At 39.5% G+C, this 17,831-nt stretch overlaps 1 protein-coding gene across 50 annotated transcripts in view; it reads right to left on the bottom strand.

The window, feature by feature from the left end:
* Positions 1 to 739: 739 nt before the first annotated feature.
* ABI2 (abl interactor 2) overlaps positions 740 to 17,831 on the bottom strand; it is a 101,493-nt gene continuing 84,401 nt past the window's right edge. For 37 of the 50 annotated variants that reach the window (XM_003949950.6, XM_001173302.8, XM_001173285.8 and 34 more), the window contains 2 exons: positions 15,584 to 15,757; positions 5,298 to 5,726 (listed from right to left, as the gene is read on the bottom strand). In XM_003949950.6, the coding sequence (XP_003949999.1) occupies positions 5,551 to 5,726; positions 15,584 to 15,757 (350 nt within the window). In that variant the 3' untranslated portion in view covers positions 5,298 to 5,550. Of the gene's footprint in view, positions 5,727 to 15,583; positions 15,758 to 17,831 lie in introns of all 50 variants that reach the window. The other 13 variants (XM_054680098.2, XM_054680102.2, XM_054680108.2 and 10 more) reach the window with 1 other exon arrangement.

The raw sequence follows: 17,831 nt of genomic DNA, 5'->3' as shown, positions 1-17,831 counted from the left end.
CCAAAGTAACCCAAAAAAGTCAAGCAATAGGCTTATTAACAAAAGATTGGATACTATCTTTGAGACAAGACAAGACTGCTCTGACGCCTAAAATCCTATTCACAAATAAATACGAGAAACCCATAAATGTTTTAGCTGGGTATTTGTTTCCTACATTATTCTTCACCTTACCTAATGATAAAAATAATTAATAAAGGTACAGAGGAAATAAGATGGGCTTGAAAAGTTGAGAAAAGCTGAAACATCATTTTGGGTATTGTGAAGACAAACTTGCTACCCTCAGATACATCATTAGAAAATTCTTTTATAATCTAGGCTCTCATAGCAACAAAGCACAGGCTAGTTAGTGGTTTGTCTTTTAGATTCACTTCTGACCAGTCTGCAATATTTTTTAGTCAACACCCATCTTTAGTGTTTGTTTGTTGAAAAAAAAAAACCGTACATTAACAGAATTAGATTTGGAGAAAAGTGGTAAGAAAACCCCAGGTGCGAGTGGAGCAAAAACAGGATTAGAAAGTTCTTAATTAGAACAGCTGTCTTCAGGGAAGAAACTTGAGATCAAATTTAAAGCTCAACATTTTAAATCTTTGAAAATTTAAAAAGACGACTTCTTCAGTAATAAAAGGCAGCTCCCTGGTTTAGAGCAACAGAAAAGTCAGATTATCCCTAACACGTAAACTCAAGATACCACCTTAGAAAAAGAGGTTATTTATATAAATAAGTTAACAAGACACCTGAATATACTTTGTGGGATTTTATTTAGGTCAAGTTCTTAGTACACGGCAACAATTCCAAATACAATTAAAAAATTAAAAAGTGATGTTCCTCCACTCATCTGGAGGTGGTTTAATGGCACACAAGGAACATTACTGGCAACAGACTGCTCCCTCAAGTTCCCCTGGATGGTTTTTACTCAACTCATAATACCACCAACTCTCCCTCTGGGAGCTAAAAGTACAACTGGCCAGATCACAAATTGTTTACATTCTTTTTTGTAAGCCATTTTAAGAAAAATGGTGCATGGACACAAAATATGATAAAAACTGCTTTTCCATAGAATTCTTAAGTTGCAAAAGAGGTTTCATTTTAATGTGAAAATAAGCTTTTTTTGTTGGTTTTTCTTTTTTTTTTTTTACAAAAAACCTTAAGATATTCAGCAAGGATCATTTATACACAGCTAGGCCCCGCCGTTTCGTTGTAATTTTTTTTTTTAATAATTATATGAGATTCTCAAAACAGGAACAAAGGTCAGCACAAAGTAAACTTAAATGTAATGAGCTCGATGCCTCCATTTAATCACTTTTATAAGGCTCTCTCCAATAAGGCTGCTGTGCTGTGCTCCTGCCAGTGTTGGAGTAATATAACATTTTTACTGCACACACCTTATGGGAAAGTGTTTATACTGAGTGTAGTTTTAGGAGGGGTAAATGAAGATTATTTCCACAAATTAAGGTTGCACTTAGTACACGCCTTTACACAACTCTGATGGTATTTACCAAAACATGGCATGTCTTTTCAAGTATATTCCTGAAAACACCAAATAGAACTCTTAACTTTTAAAGAAAAATACAGCACATTTAGTTAAGACAGTTGTGGTGCAGTGGAAAATTAAGTACTGAGCACTGAGTGAGAACTCTGCTGTTATTAACTAGCTGTTCATATGAAGAAGAAAACTCACCTCATCAGTCTAATGAGACAACCAGAAATTTTAAAAATTTCATCTAGCTCAAACTCAGTGATTCTAAATCATATGGGGGAAATTACCACCTTAACACCAATCAGAAGTTCCCGGCCAAAAAGACCAGAAGTGAACAGATCCCATTCTTTTCAAAGACTTGTCAGTCACCTGTGAATTCCTCCATCAAACCTTTTTCAAAGGCAAAGGTGACCTTCAGGACATGTCATGCTCTCTCCACAAAGGAGAAAAGAAAAGGTAGTAAAAGATAAAAACAGTTCTTAATGCAGAAAGGTCACCTACTAAAAGAAAATGAACATAAAAAGATAAAAGCAAACTACCATCATTTTGATGCCTCCCAAAGAGAAAAATCTTTAGTTATCTTCAACATAAACTGCCAAGGAGCGCAGGTATGGTCCAGACATCACGGTAAATATGCATAAAATATTGTCTAGCTGGATAATAAACACCAGCAGTAGGAAAAAGGAGGGGATGAAAATGTCTCACACCCAGTAACTTTTAGGAACATAGCAAAATTAGCAGGCCACTGTCAACTCTAAAATGGGAACAGCAGGCGCCTCTGAGGGAGATAGGAAGTAGCTAAATGATGGAAAATATTAAACAAGATAGCTTAGAAGATTCATATTTATTCCAAATGGGAGGCTGAATCTCTCAGATGTAGATTTTGACACATTGGCACTATTTTTGTTTCTGATTTATTGCCTTGGCCCTAAGTTCAAAGGCAACAATAAAGTGTACTTTCATTAATACCACCATGGACTTTCGAGTATTAATATGACAAGAAAAGACAACTATTCATTTTTTTTAAGGGGACTGGACACACAAACTTCAGGAGGGAAGAATCCCCTCTCCCATTAGAATCCCTCTATCTTGATAAAATGGTTGCTTTATTGGTCAGATTTTGGACTTGGATCGTCTGTTATAATATTAATAGTACACAGCATGTAAGATTTTCTGCATTCATTTGAAATTCCTAATACCATCTTTTAATTTATAAAAAAAGGGAAACTTACAATAAAACAAAAAATACTACCCTCACAGACGATTAATAGCATGCAATCTATGAAATATTACATACATTAAAAGTCTCCAATTACTGTGTGCCTGGCCCATCACACAGTATCCTTCCAAGACAATCTATAGAATTCAAAACTGTACAAAAATTTTAAAATATGCAGAAAACCCAAAAGGTATTGTTTGTAAAACAAAGATCACACACACATTAGTACTAAATAGGGGAAAAAAATCAGCAGACCCATGGACTCCCCCTGCTCCCAACCACAGGTCTTCAGTATAAAGGACTTCACCAGTGTCTTCTGCACTGCCCCCATCCAGTAGGGGTCCAAAAGACCAGCTGCATTCCTGCTGACCACCACTAACTCTGTTTTCTGCATAGTTGTCTTCCCTGCTTCTGTAGTGGTGAGCTGTGGGAACTTTTTTTTTTTTTTTTTGATGGAGTCTCGCTCTGTCACCACGCTGGAGTGCAGTGGCACAATCTCGGCTCACTGCAACCTCCGCCTCCCAGGTTCAAGTGATTCTCCTGCCTCAGCCTCCCAAGTAGCTGGGACTACAGGTGTGCGCCACCACGCCCAGCTAATTTTTGTATTTTTAGTAGAGATGGGGTTTCACCATGTTGGCCAGGATGGTCTCAATTTATTGACCTCATGATCCACCCACCTCGGCCTCCGAAAGTGCTGGGATTACAGGCGTAAGCCACCACACCCAGCCTGTGGGAACTATTTATTGGATTTCAAAACACCCTCTGCCTCATTAATCCACTAAGCTTTCTCAGCAAAAAGCTGTTTAAATAAATAATGGGAACATCTAATTTAAAACAGTTTTTCTAATTATAGACCAGTACACGAAGAAGAGCTTAACTTATCCAAGTATAGTCTAGTTTGGGTCCATAATGGAGCTGAAGGCTCAGAGGACATTCAGGGCCATTACACTGCAGGAAAACAAGGAATAAGGGATGTAGAAATGACCTAAGAAAAGCACGAAGTGGAATGTATACTGGAGGCAAGTTAATGAAAGCTAATAAATACAAAGTGCTGGGAAAAATCTAAAAGCAAAATAGCTATTGTAACTTGCAATGCATTAAAAACAACTTTAAAACCAAAAAGTCTTGATAAGGAAACTCTATAGCGGGGTCTCAGTTAAATGCTGATGATTTTTAATGCTCAGATAACATAAGTGGAATATTAACTTCTGCATCCGACACCATCTGAGTTTTCTCACACACTACTACACTTGTTCACTTTTCAATCAAGTTCCGCTTTCTGAACTTGTTCAAGACCTCATTTGAAATATATCCAGCTACTGCTTTTCCCCTTTCACCTAGCACAGGGCAGTTACCTGGCAAAGCTCTATTCTGGCCAAGTCACTGGGACTGAGTAGAACCCACGTTAGCAGCTCTGGACCTGAACAGGAGCTGGCCCAACATCACAGTGACCACGCACAAAGAGACAAGCCCTCCTGGACTTTTTTCAACATTTCTTATACTGACTACAGTAGTGATGATTAAAGTTATCTGCCCTACAGACTCCATTGAATTTGAAGCTGTATTTATTGTACAGATGGGGGAAATGTGTTTTATTGTGTCAAAGTTATATTAATTTTTATCAATGTGATTAGATACATATTTTGGCCTATTAATCTTATTCATTATATTCTTAGTCTGAGATGGGTTTTAATTCTGACTAACAGCAGCTACTTAAGAGTCCAATCATACAAAATCAGGAGAGTATTACCCTTTCTACAGCTAAGCGAGTCAGTAATACAGCAGCAACTAATACTGGCCATTAATAACGTCCAGAGAGCACATTAGCAAACCTTGTACTCCCAGTGACTGTCAGGAGACTTGAAAATAACTACTATTCTCTTCCAAAGTAGAATAGCGTTTTTCTAGATAGTGAAGGAAATGATAGTCATAGTTGGTCTGAACTCCAAGATCCTACTCCTCAAAACAGCACCGAAGGCAGGGGTTCGGGATGCCTGCTAAGAGCATTTCCACAGCTCAAGTCTCTTCAGAACCTTAGGGACCTTCGTGTCTAGCTTCACACACCCACCTCCACATATGAACCAGCCTACCACACTTCACATCTGGGTACACTGGCCATTAGCAACAATGCAGTCTCATGCAGCAGCACATTAAAATCAAATGGGTGGCAATCGTTCACCACCCTCAGAGTGTTGGGAGACTTTCACATTTCATCATCCTTATAATCCACAAACAGAAACATGAAGGGATGCAAGTGAGTTCAGCATTCACTCGTTTGGTGCACTCAAGTGCTGAGAGAATGCAGAATTTACAGTGTCACAGAGGAAAAAAGCCATCTGAAATAATTGTAAAAATGGTTAAGTGTGGTATTTAAATGTTGGTTCCCTCCTCTTCATACAAGTGGAAGAAAAGGAGGGGCTGGGGTACCCACTGGGCCATGAGGTTAACCCCTTAGCACAGGCAATGAAGAACATCCAATGCCACAGATTCTGCAGGAGGAGAAATCCCAAGGGTATACAGTATTCCTGAGAAAGATCCCAGATTTTTCTGAATCAGTCTTAATCTGATTTTGTTTTGGCTACACAGTTATGCTGTTATACCTTTGACATATATAAAAATGGTCATTTTATTTCAATCCAGACAGCTCAGCATTGTACAAATGATGGCGGAAAGATCCATTTGTTCAGACTCAGCTTGCTTTGTTTTTAATACTGGGGAATAAACCAAAAAAAAAAGTGTAATTTTTATCATTTGTATCCTTCATTCTACTTTACTGGAGTGGAATCCCCAGGGCCTTCAGATAATCTGGGAAGACCTGACTATTCCTGTGAGGCAAGCACAGCCCTGCTGAGCTTTACTCAGAATAATGCATGATAGACTCAACGTAATTCCCAGGAAAAAGCCCAGTCACTCCATTCATAACTCCCTCATACCAACCATCGTCATTCTTCTTGATGACATAAATAATGGCTCCTTCCTGAAAGGACAGCTCATCTTCCTTGTCTTTTGTATAGTCATAAATTGCCACAACTAGGAGGGAAGAAAACAAAACAGGATGTGAAAGACAGTAATATTCCTAGAAAGACAGAACCAAGCCAGTGAATAGCTATCTGTTCCCAAATCCTGTAGCACTCAAACATGGTGACTTTCTAAACACCAACCAAAACTTACATGTTTTTTTTTCTAAGTAATACCCAGTCATATACAATGAAATTCCATTTTCTAGGGATGTTAGGCTCTAAATTGAGTACAAATGGGGAAAAAGCACATTTAATCAAATGTGCTTTTGATGACCTTTTAAGAGCCTACAGGGAAGTACCTCATTGAAGAGGTACACAATCCTAGAATCAAGAAAGATGGCTGTTTCTTCATTTGAGTTTGTGTTGAGATACCATATTGTGGTTTGTTTTTTTTTTTTAAAGCTTTTCTTTACCTTAGAATTATACTAGGGCAATGAGATACACTATGAGAGTCAAGTGAGAAACCAGACTAATGGAACAGCAGATTTCTGTCTCCTTTCTCACTCTCTCTGGAGCCTATGCCTCTTCGCTAAGTAGAATGGTGGTTGAATTTCCCCAAGTTAAATGTATGAATGATGGGAGTCCGCTACATATATTTTTTCAAAACATATGCTGCACTATGTCACCAATTTAATATAACTATAATAACAGACTAAAAGTGCCAAGAAAATCAGATACCTATAAGCCCTCCTGTGATTTTCATTGCTTAAATCACTTGGTAACTTGGCTCTTTGAGTCATTATCTCAGTGGTTATTTCAACTGTTATCTTATTTCAACCAGATAATCTCTGGTTCCCAAGTATTATATCAATTTCAACAGTTTAGTTATACTGGGATGCCCTGTAACATCCTCAATTCCACTTGAAGAATTATCTTTTGCTCCAACCTCTTCATCTTCTGTACCTTTTTTATACCACTCAATGAAATCTCCACCTATCCATTGTTCCAAGACAAACACACTGTCTTTGTTAGTTTCTCATGCAACCTTGTGCCTCACATAAATCAATGAGAAACAAACTACAACAGGGACTTCTGATATAATGTGCCCTAAAGAAAATTTGTTTCTGGCCTGTTTTAATAAAAATTAAATAGCTTCCTTAAATTGTGAATATTTTCCATTATAGTGATATTGTAGGAACACCAGAATTTTTTTTTTTTTTTTTTTTTTTTTTTTTTTTGAGACAGTCTCACTCTTATCGCCCAGGCTGGAGTGCAGTGGCACTATCTCGGTTCACTGCAACCTCCACATCCCAGGTTCAAGCGATTCTCCTGCCTCAGCCTCCCAAGTGCTGGGATTACAGGCGCCCACCACCACGCACAGCTAATTTTTGTATTTTTAGTAGAGACGGGGTTTTGCCATGTTGGCCAAGCTGGTCTTGAACTCCTGACCTCAGGTGATCCACTTGCCTCGGCCTCCCAAAGTGCTGGGATTACAGGCGTGAGCCACCTGCACCTGGTCAGAAAATACTTTAGAAGATCCTTGCTAGGAAGAGATCAGTGTGCATTTCTCAATATATAACCAAATGCCTGAACACAATCAAATGTAGTTAAATGGCATACAAGTTTAAATATAAGAAAATACAAAAAAACCCAGAAAATACAATTTAGAATATTTAGCATTTCTAGTCAACCTAATATTTTCTAGTGTTTTTTTAAGGAAAGACAACATTCCTGATGCTTAAAGAAATGCAAATCCAGCCAGGTGCGGTAGCTCACGCCTGTAATCCCACCACTTTGGGAGGCCAAGGCAGGCAGACTGCTGACATCAGAAGTTCTAGACCAGCCTGGCCAACATGGTGAAACCCCGTCTCTACTAAAAATACAAAAATTAGCCAAGTGTGGTGGTGGGCGCCTGTAATCCCAGCTACTTGGGAGGCTGAGGCAAGAGAATCACTTGAGTGAGCTGAGATCGCAACACTTCCCTCCAGCCTTGGTGACAGAGTGAGACTCTTGTCTCAAAAAAGAAAAATAAAAGAAAAAGAAATGCAAACCCATGAAAAGTAATTCAGAAGAGAATATGAAGCCTGTTGTAACAGAGATGCTTAGAAGTGGAAAGTTAGTAAGCTCTATCTACATTCATTTTCTTCTTTAAAATGTAGAAATTGCCAGCCTAAGCAACATGGCAAAACCCCATCTCTACCAAAAAAAAAAAATACAAAAAAAAAAAAAAAAAAAATTAGCCTGGCATGGTAGCACGTGCCTGTGGTCCCAGCTACTTGGGAGAATCACCTGAGCTCAGCAAAGTTGAGGCTGAAATAAGCCGTGATTTTCCCACTGCACTCTAGCCTGGGTAACAGAGTGAGACTGTCTCAAAACAAATCAAAAGTAGAAACTAGATTAGATAGAATTTACACTAAACATGATTCCAGAGACTGTTTATAATGGTAGAGAGCTGAGAGTTTTAACAACTGTTCAGCTTTTTCTTTTGCCAAAATTAGTATTCACTATTTTAAAATTAACTTTTTCAAAAATCAGAAATATGCTGTGAAGAATATTCACTTTCTGGCTGAGCACTGTGGCTCACACCTATAATCCCAGAACTTTGGGAGGCCGAGGCAGGAGAATCACTTGAGGCCATGAGTTCAAGACTGGTCCGGGAAACATGGCAAAACCCTGTCTCTAAAAAAATAAAAACAATAAATTAGCCAGGCATGGTGGTGCACGTCTGTGGTCCCAGCTACTTGGGAGGCTGAAGCAGGAGGATCGCTTGAGCCCAGAAGGTTGAGGCTGCAGTAAGCACTGAACGTACCACTGCACTCCAGCCCAGGTGACAGAACGAGACCCTGATAAGTAATTTTTAAATGAATATTCATTTTCACTCCAGGGAAAGATATACACCAGTAGTTTACTTCACTCCAGGGAAAGATATACACCAGCAGTTTACTTCATCTAATTCTTTACTGTAAAGCCATTCATCAAAAAGCAAAATACTCTTGATTTAGTGCAACAAACTTTTATCAAAGTAACTCTAAAGCGGTGTAATAAAGTATCTGTGTTTTCACCAATATTCAAAATACCGATGTTGAGAAATGTAAAATCTGTCTAGATTTTATTTAGTCTGGAAAACTGGTTTTGGCAATAGGGAAGAAAGTCACTTTTTCCAATTATGCATGTATATCATGCATAGTATCAAAATCATATGGGGAACTGACAAAGCACATTTAAGAAAAAACTTGAAATGCTAGACATCTGGTTTTTGTGCAGTTATGATTGAAACAGAAAAGGACTTACATTGTTCTTCTAAATGTTTCTGCTAAAGTAAAAATACATTCTAAATTTCAAAGTACATTGTTCATATTTAGCATTTCAATTGAAGACATTCTAGAATATTTTATGAAGGTCTGTAAAACTGAAAAAAACTTCTTAGCTTAAATGTTTCTCTTTTTAATTTTAATCCTACAATTTTATATGAAGTATGCTGCAGAGTTAAAGATAAGCAAAGAATAATGGTACCACGCCAGCAGAAAAGGACCCAGATTGGGCTGGGCGCGGTGGCTCACGCCTGTAATCCCAGCACTTTGGAAGGCCGAGGTGGGCAGATCACAAGGTCAGGTTCGAGACCAGCCTGGCCAATATGGTGAAACCCCGCCTCTACTAAAAATGCAAAATTTAGCAGGCATGGTGGCCGGCACCTGTAGTCCCAGCTACTCGTGGGGCTGAGGCAGGAGAATGGCGTGAACCTGGGAGGCGGAGGTTGCAGTGAGCCGAGATTGCACCACTGCACTCTAGCCTGAGCGACAGAGCGAGACTCCGTCTCAGAAAAAAAAGGACCCAGATGATCTTCTCTCTCCTAAAATAGTAAATTGAAACAAAGAGGAGCGATCTAAACATAAAACTCTCTACACTATAAACTCCTGGAGGTAAGGGCCCATCACTCATCTCTGTGTATCCCTAGCGCCTAACACAAGGCCTAGCTTTTTGGATACTTCTAAATACATCTATATTCTATATTATTCAGTTACACAGTGAGTAATAAAGATAACTTAAATACATATTGGGGAAAAAATTAAGGTGATACTAAAATAACAATGTAAAACAAAAAGGTCCAAAAGGAGCATGTTACATAGAAGTGACTGATCTGAACTAAAAAGACTGACCACCAAATATTGTAGGGTATTAGCAACCACACCTAACAATTAAGTACCCTAAACTAGCAAGCCACTGGAAAAATCAAAATGCTAGTAAGATTATCCATTTCAATATACTGTTTGTATTAAATTACATATTGTGAGTTGACATCATTTTATTTATATGGAAAAAAGTTCATCCTAAGCCAGCAAAACATTTAACATACTTTGGAATTTATGTTATAACCTGTCCTGAGGTAGAGCAAAGTTAACCTGGACACTATCAATGAAGAGTTGGTTAAACCACTTAATGTATTCTAAGAAATGTTTTAGAACCCACTGGAGATGCTGTTTCAATGAAAATAATGCTGCTTAACTAATACAGCCATATTCCTTCTGCCCCTACCACTCCAATGAAACTATTCACTTGAAAAAAACTGGCCTTCTACTTTTGAGCCTCTTCTCAGTTCTTTGTCTAATGTTCCTGTAGTGTTTGGCAATGATGATTACCTCTGCCTGCTTCTTGACATTTTCCTCCATGGCTTCCATGACAGTGTCTTCTCCCAGTTCTCTGATTACTACGCTTCTGTGGAGCCAGGAAACTAGGAGTCATCTTTGCCTTCCCCTCAGTCACCTTCCCCGACATCCCCAAGTCCTGTTAATTCCACCTTCTAAATCTCCCAAATACCAACACTCGACTTCTCTCCATCATCATAGTCACTGCCCCAGTTAGTGCACCCATCTTTAAAATTGATTACATTTATCACTCAGGGTACCTGAGATTTTCTAAGCAGTGTGGGTGGCAGATAGTTTATAGGGACTCTCGAGATTTTTTTTCTTTTTATTGAGACAGAGTCTTACTGTCGCCCAGGCAGTGGTGCAATCGCAGCTCATTGCAGCCTTCAAACTCCTGGGCTCAGGTGATGCTCCCACCTCAGCCTCCAGAGTAGCTGAACTACAGGCATGCACCACCATGTCTGGCTAAGTTTTCTAATTTTTTGTAGAGACGAGGGTATCGCCATGTTGCCCAGGCTGGTCTTGAACTCCTTGTCTCAAGCAATCCGCCGGCCTCAGCCTCTTAAAGTGCTTTACAGCACTTTAAGGGATTACAGGTGTGAGCCACCACATGCAACTGGCTCTCTTTCTAGATTTTTTTTTTTTTTGAGACAGATTCTCACTCTGTTGCCAGGCTGGAGTGCGGTGGCGAGTGATCTTGGCTTACTGCAAGCTCCACCTCCTGGGTTCAAGTGATTCTCCTGCCTCAGCCTCCTGAGTAGCTGGGACTACAGGCGTGCACCACCACACCCAGCTAATTTTTGAACTTGTAGTAGAGGTGGGGTTTCACCATGTTGGCTGGATGGTCTTGATCTCTTGACCTTGTCATCTGCCGGCCTTGGCCTCCCAAAGTGCTGGGATTACAGGCGTGAGCCACCATGCCTGGCCTCTTTCTAGATTTTCTAATCTTAAGTACTGCTTCCTAAAATTGATCTGCTTGAGATCATACCTTCAGTCAAGCAGTCATAAAAGTTTTTATATCTTTTTTGTCCTTCTACTTAAAAAAAGCACAGTGGTGCACTGTCTTAAAGTACAAAACACTGGGTGCCAAAGGGACCATTCAAAATAATGGTGCTCATATTAAAAGAATTACTCCACTGAGTAACTCTATCTGTTTGCAAATCAGGTGGCTCTTATTCCTTTGCTTTCAATAAAATTTAAGAAAGACCTTGATGATACATCATCAAACATGATTTTTGAAGATAGGTTATTTGATTTTTGGCAAATAACTTTGAAAAGTGCAGTTACAATGCCACTTGAAAAATCCTTCTATTTGTATCTGCTTATTTATGTAAACAATCTTTTCAGCACCACTACCTTGGTTGAGGCCGTTATCCCTTGCTTCAAAGTTTATCCAAAATGGTCTTTACAACTCCTACTTTTCCTCTCCAATGCACTCTACACTATTATCAGGTATCTCCAAAAAAAGTTACGTAAGTAGATGGATATTATCATTAACCTTTTTAAAAATCCTCCATAATTTCCCTCTACTACCAGATTTTTTTTTTAATCCAACACCTTCGCATTGTCATTTTTAGCCACCCACCACCTAATTACAATTTATTCCCTTTGCGTGCTCATATCACCCTCTCTCCCTACAACCCACCCCCACCCTCATGCACTGGACACTGCTCTGCCCCAAACAGCCATGCCCTCTCACTCAGGTGATTCCCTCAGCTTGGAAGGCCCTTCCTTTGTCTCTTCTCTGCCTGAGAAACTCCTATTCATCATTCAAGGCACCAAGAACGCCATGTTCTCTCAGAAGCTTTCTAGGAATTCCCCAGAAAGAATTAATGGCACTATTCATTTTTTAACAATCATTAATAGAGCATCCATGCTGACTTTTAGAGGTACGAAGATGAACCAGATAAGGGACTGTCGGCTGGGCGTGGTGGCTCACACCTGTAATCCCAGCACTTTGGGAGGCCAAGGTGGGCGGATCACAAGGTCAGGAGATTGAGACCATCCTGGCTAACATGGTGAAACCCTGTCTCTACTAAAAATACAAAAAATTAGCCGGGCGTGCTGGCAGGTGCCTGTAGTCCCACCTACTCGGGAGGCTGAGGCAGGAGAATGGCGTGAACCTGGGAGGCAGAGCTTGCAGTGAGCCAAGATCGTGCCACTGCACTCCAGCCTGGGCAACAGAGCAAGACTCCGTCTCAAAAAAAAAAAAAAGGGACTGTCACAGTCTTGTGAAGACAGAAATGTTATCTGACAATTCCTATATATCATTTATACTTCTAGCTAAAAGCTGTATCACTGAGCCAGAAGAACAAAAGAATAGATGGCTTTACAAAAGTTAAGAGATACAAAACGGGCAGTAAAAAAGAAGTTTTCCAGGGAGGACTTAATGCTCATAAAATGTAAAGCCAAGACTCAATCCTAGGTCTGCCAGATGCCAGAGCTCACGTTTAGGACAATGATTAAGAGTGTGGGGTCTAGAGTTATACCACCCAGTCAAATCCCAATTCTAACACTTAACTATTATAGTTTACAGTACATACTTAACTTTCCTAGGCTTCTTTTTATTCAACTATATAATGGGAATTACAATAGAGCTAACATTTCAAAGCATGTTTTTCTTGGAGATGGAGTTTCGCTCTTGTTGCCCAGGCTGGAGTGCAATGGTGCGATCTCAGCTCTCCGCAACCTCCGCCTCTGGAGTTCAAGTGATTCTCCTGCCTCAGCCTCCCGAGTAGCTGGGATTACAGGCATGCATCACCATGCCCAGCTAATTTTGTACTTTTAGTAGAGACGGGGTTTCTCCATGTTGGTCAGGCTGGTCTCCAACTCCCAACCTCAGGTGTTCGGCCCGCCTCAGCCTCCCAAAGTGCTGGGATTACAGCCCAAAGCATTCTTATATTAAACAAGGCAAACCACATAAAATACAAAGCACAGGCTGGGCGCAGTGGCTCACGCCTGTAATCCCAGCACTTTGGGAGGCAGAGGTGGGCAGATCACGAGGTCAGGAGATCGAGACCATCCTGGCTAACACGGTGAAACCCCGTCTCTACCAAAAAAAAAAAAATACAAAAAATTAGCCAGGCATGGTGGCAGGCGCCTGTAGTCCCAGCTACTCGGGAGGCTGAGGCAGAAGAATGGCGTGAACCCGGGAGGTGGAGGTTGCTGTGAGCTGAGATCACGCCATTGCACTCCAGCCTGGGCAACAAGAGCGAAACTCCGTCTCAAAAAAAAAAAAAAAAAAAAAAAAAAAAAGATCTTTAATTTAGGAAGGATATTTTTGCTAAGTAAAGAACACTGGGTTGACATTTTCCTTCATTACTTTGAAGATTTTGCTCAATTCTCTGACTTAACAGCTTTTTGATGAGAACCATGCAGTCATTCTTATCTTTGTTCCTCTGTATGTAATATGTCATTTTTCCTCTGATTATCTTTAAGATTTTCTAAGGTACTGGTTTTTAGCAAATTGATTATGATGTGCCTTGGCAAGATTTTCTTTTCTTCTATTTGGGGTTTATTGAACTTCTTGGATCTGTGAGTTTATAGTTTTGTGGGAGACAACTTCTAAAACAGCTCCCAATGATTTCTGCCTCATAGTATTCATGCCTTTATGTAATCCCTACCCCTTCAGTGTTGACTAATCCTATTAACTTGCTTTAATGAACAGAAAATGGCAAAAATGACAGGTCATCGCTTCTGGGTTAAGGTGAAAAAAGGACTAGTGTCTTGCTTGCATTCTCTTTTTGGCGCTTCTTGCTTGTTCATTCTAATGAAGTTAGCTGCCATGTTGTGAGCTGCCCTACGGAGAAGCCTATGTGATCCAGAATTGTGGGCAGCCTCTGGCCAACAGCCAATGAAGAAGCCGAGGCCCTCAGGCCAACAACCCACAAGGAACTAAATCCTGCCAATAACCACCAGTAAGCCTGAAAGCAGTCTCCCTCAGTCAAGCCCTGAGATCATTGCAGCCTCAGCTGATACCTTGATTGCAGCCGTGTGAAGAGTCCCTGAACAAGAGGGCCCAGCTGAGCCACACAGAGAAACTGGGAGATAATGGATGTTTTGTTTAAGCCACTAAATTTTTGGAATAACTTGTTAGGTAGCAATACACAACTAATATAGTTTTCATCAAATGTGGAAATATTTTGTCTATGATTGTTTCAACTCTTTTTCCTCTCACATCTCCTGGGGACTCCAATTACACATACATAAAGACTATCTGACCTTGTCTCACATTATCTGTTGCTCTGTTTTCCTTTTTGCCTTTTTTTCCACTTTCTTCTCTGTGCCTTATTTTGGATAGTTTCTATTGTCATGGCATCAAGGTTGCTAATGCTTTCTTCTGCAGCATGTGTTTTTCGTCTCCAGAAATATTATGTTTCTCTTTCTCTCTCTCTCTCTTTTTAAAGATATATTCCACGTCTCTCTCATGTTCATGTTCTCCTTTACTTTCTTGATCACATGGGGTATTTATAGTAACTACATAAAGAAAAAAATTAATTTCCTTCTCTCCAGTGCCTGTTGTTCAATGTCTGAAAACCATTATTTTGTGGGGTTTTAAAATTCCTGTTTTAGGAGGGAGGGTACACCTGATTACTGTTGCTCTCTCTTGGCCAAAAGTGGAAGCCTATTATTTCTTTATAAAAGCTCTCCAAGTGATTCTAATGTGTAGCCAGCTTTGAGACTCAGTGGGTTAGTAGCTTTGATTTTCTTAAAAGAAAATTTCCTTCCAGACAGCACACATTTTTTTCTGAGCTGATTAGTCTTGATGGATTTGAAAGCTTGTATCCCAAAGTGCTACATCATAATTAGCTAATATCAAAGAAGCTTTTCACTAAAAGAAATGCCCAATATTACTTGGCAAAGAAACTGAGAAACCATTATTCTGTGGAAGAAAGTTTCATGTGGAGACATTTAAACTGAAGTATCTGATTATAAGGTGACACAAACTAATGTTCTACAGCATGGAGGTAGGAATAATAATGTGGAAAAATAATCTTCCTGAGGCCAAAGGAAAACAGAAAAACACTGATAGAAACCATTCATAAAAAGCATGTCCAATAGGAACAATATAGATAACCATCAGTTTTTTAAAATCAAATATTCACAGAATTTTACTAGTGTAACTTTCAAAATCATGAACCTTGTAAACTCAGTAAAAATGCACAAATACAAATAAATAGAACTTCACTTAGTAGAAAATAAACAAGATTCTCTTCAGTACCGCAAATTTCATTTCTATGTAGAGGTTTCTTCCCATCTATCCAGATATCCTTCTGAAACTTACCCTTTTCCAAGTAAGAACGTGGAGCCCACGGTGGGTCCTCTTCAGCGTAAGGATCACTATACTCAACCACAGCAGCTTCCTCCTCTTCGTAATCTTCTGGAGGAGGAGGAGGTGGGGGAGACTCATCAAAGACTGGTTCTTCCACAGGTGGCGGTGGAGGTGGTGTATCTGAAACTAAGAACGTATCAGGCTGACAACAAAACTATATGTTATGCAAAGTTCAGTATTTCCTATCCAAGCTTCTGGGTTCATGGAATATAAACCTAGACTTGAAAATAAATGTAATATTCCTTCAAAAAATCAATGAGCAAGGTAAGTCTTCCCACCTACTATAACGTTCTAGAGCTCCAAGTATGACGTTCTCCCTCTCTTGCCCTTGGATTAATGCTAATGGACACTGAATAAAGTTTAGACAAAATAATTATTAACTGAGCCTCTGGAACCTGTTTATACTAACACAAATCCTCTTTCCAAAGAGATCAGTATGGCCAGGAGCGGTGGCTCGCGCCTGTAATCCCAGCACTTTGGGAGGCCGAAGCGGGCGGATCACCTGAGGTCAGAAGTTCGAGACCAGCCTGGGCAACATGTTGAAACCCTGCCTCTACTAAAAATACAAAAATTAGTCGCACATGGTCGTGGGCGCCCGTAATCCCAGCTACTCAGGAGGCCAAGGCACAAGAATCGCTTGAACCGGGGAGGTGGAGGTTGCAGTGAGTCGAGATCACGCCACTCCAGCCTGGGCCATAGGGCAAGACCGCATCTCAAAAACAACAACAGCAAAAAAAAAAATAAACAATAAAAAATAAAAATAAAAAAAAACAGAGATCAGTACAATACAGCTGAGCTTTACACTGTATTCAAGGATAAGTTATCAGAAATACTAACACTGAAAACCATATTTCACAAATTCTTAAAATATTTTTTCACTTAAATGAGTCCAGGGAATAGTAAAATTTTAATAACCCACTACTTTCCTCTTAATGAATTTTTCTAAAATAGCATTTTACCAAATTCAAGAGGAAAAAAATCATCAACAAACTTGGGTTACTTCATCTATGAGGATGTTTGTTTACTTATAGAATTTCTTCTAATTCAGACTATAATTCAGAATTTCTTCAGGCTAAATGTCCAAGTGTACTATCAGAGTAATTTAAAATATCTCACATGGAGATCTGCTTCCACAGCTTGCATACCAATATATAGTAACATCAAAAAGATTATCTTCAAACTCAGCTACCTTAAGCTTTCAAAATGGTTGGTAAATACTTGAGCACAACTGAACAGAATGAAATGAATAAACCTGTTTATCAGCTCCCCAGGTTTAATGAACAGCACTAATTCTTATTTATGAGGTACCAGTATAGTTCCCATGTGATTCTCTAAGCAATCCAATTTATTTAGTATTTTTTAATCTAAGCCTACGAATTGAATTAAATGGATTTTTTTTTTTTTTTTTTTTGAGACGGAGTCTCGCTCTATCACCCAGGCTGGAGTGCAGTGGTGTGATCTCGGCTCATTGCAAGCTCTGCCTCCCGGATTCATGCCAATCTCCTGCCTCACCCTCCCAAGTAGCTGGGACTACAGGCGCCCGCCACCACACCCAGCTAATTTTTTGTATTTTTAGTAGAGATGGGGTTTCACCGTGTTAGCCAGGATCGTCTAGATCTCTTGACCCCGTGATCTGCCCACCTCAGCCTCCCAAAGTGCTGGGATTACAGGCGTGAGCCACCGCGCCTGGTGAATTAAATGGATTTTCGAAGACTGCTGATGCCTGGTGGGAGCAGCCACATCAACACCATGCTGTCTTATCAGTATTCTTCCCATCTGCTGTGCCCCTCTATACTGATCTACTTTATAAACTTTAAAACTTCAGTCATTAAATAGAATGTCTTTCATCCTAATAGTTTTTATTAATAAACAAAAGATATAGATATGTGATTTACCATATACTTGGGTGAGAAAGAGAAATGTATCCTATTTCCATTTGTAAGATAAAAAGACTGACTTTAAACAACTGCACAGAACCATAGATCCAAAGGAACTTTCAAAACAATAACCTTGAGAAATGACACTACAAAATTACTCAAAGATGCTGCCATTGGTCATTTTTACTTTTCTTGTAACTGCCAGTTTAATAAGCTACTACTTTTGACTTAAAATGTTCCAATTACTCAGCTAGTCCTTTGTAATGCATTATTTCATTTCATCTTTATATTGGGAGGTGGTGTTTTTCATTTTACAGATGTGG

Source organism: Pan troglodytes, chromosome 13, assembly GCF_028858775.2.
Source record: "Pan troglodytes isolate AG18354 chromosome 13, NHGRI_mPanTro3-v2.0_pri, whole genome shotgun sequence".
Classification (NCBI taxonomy): domain Eukaryota; kingdom Metazoa; phylum Chordata; class Mammalia; order Primates; family Hominidae; genus Pan; species Pan troglodytes.
This window is presented reverse-complemented; position numbering and strand designations above follow the sequence as displayed.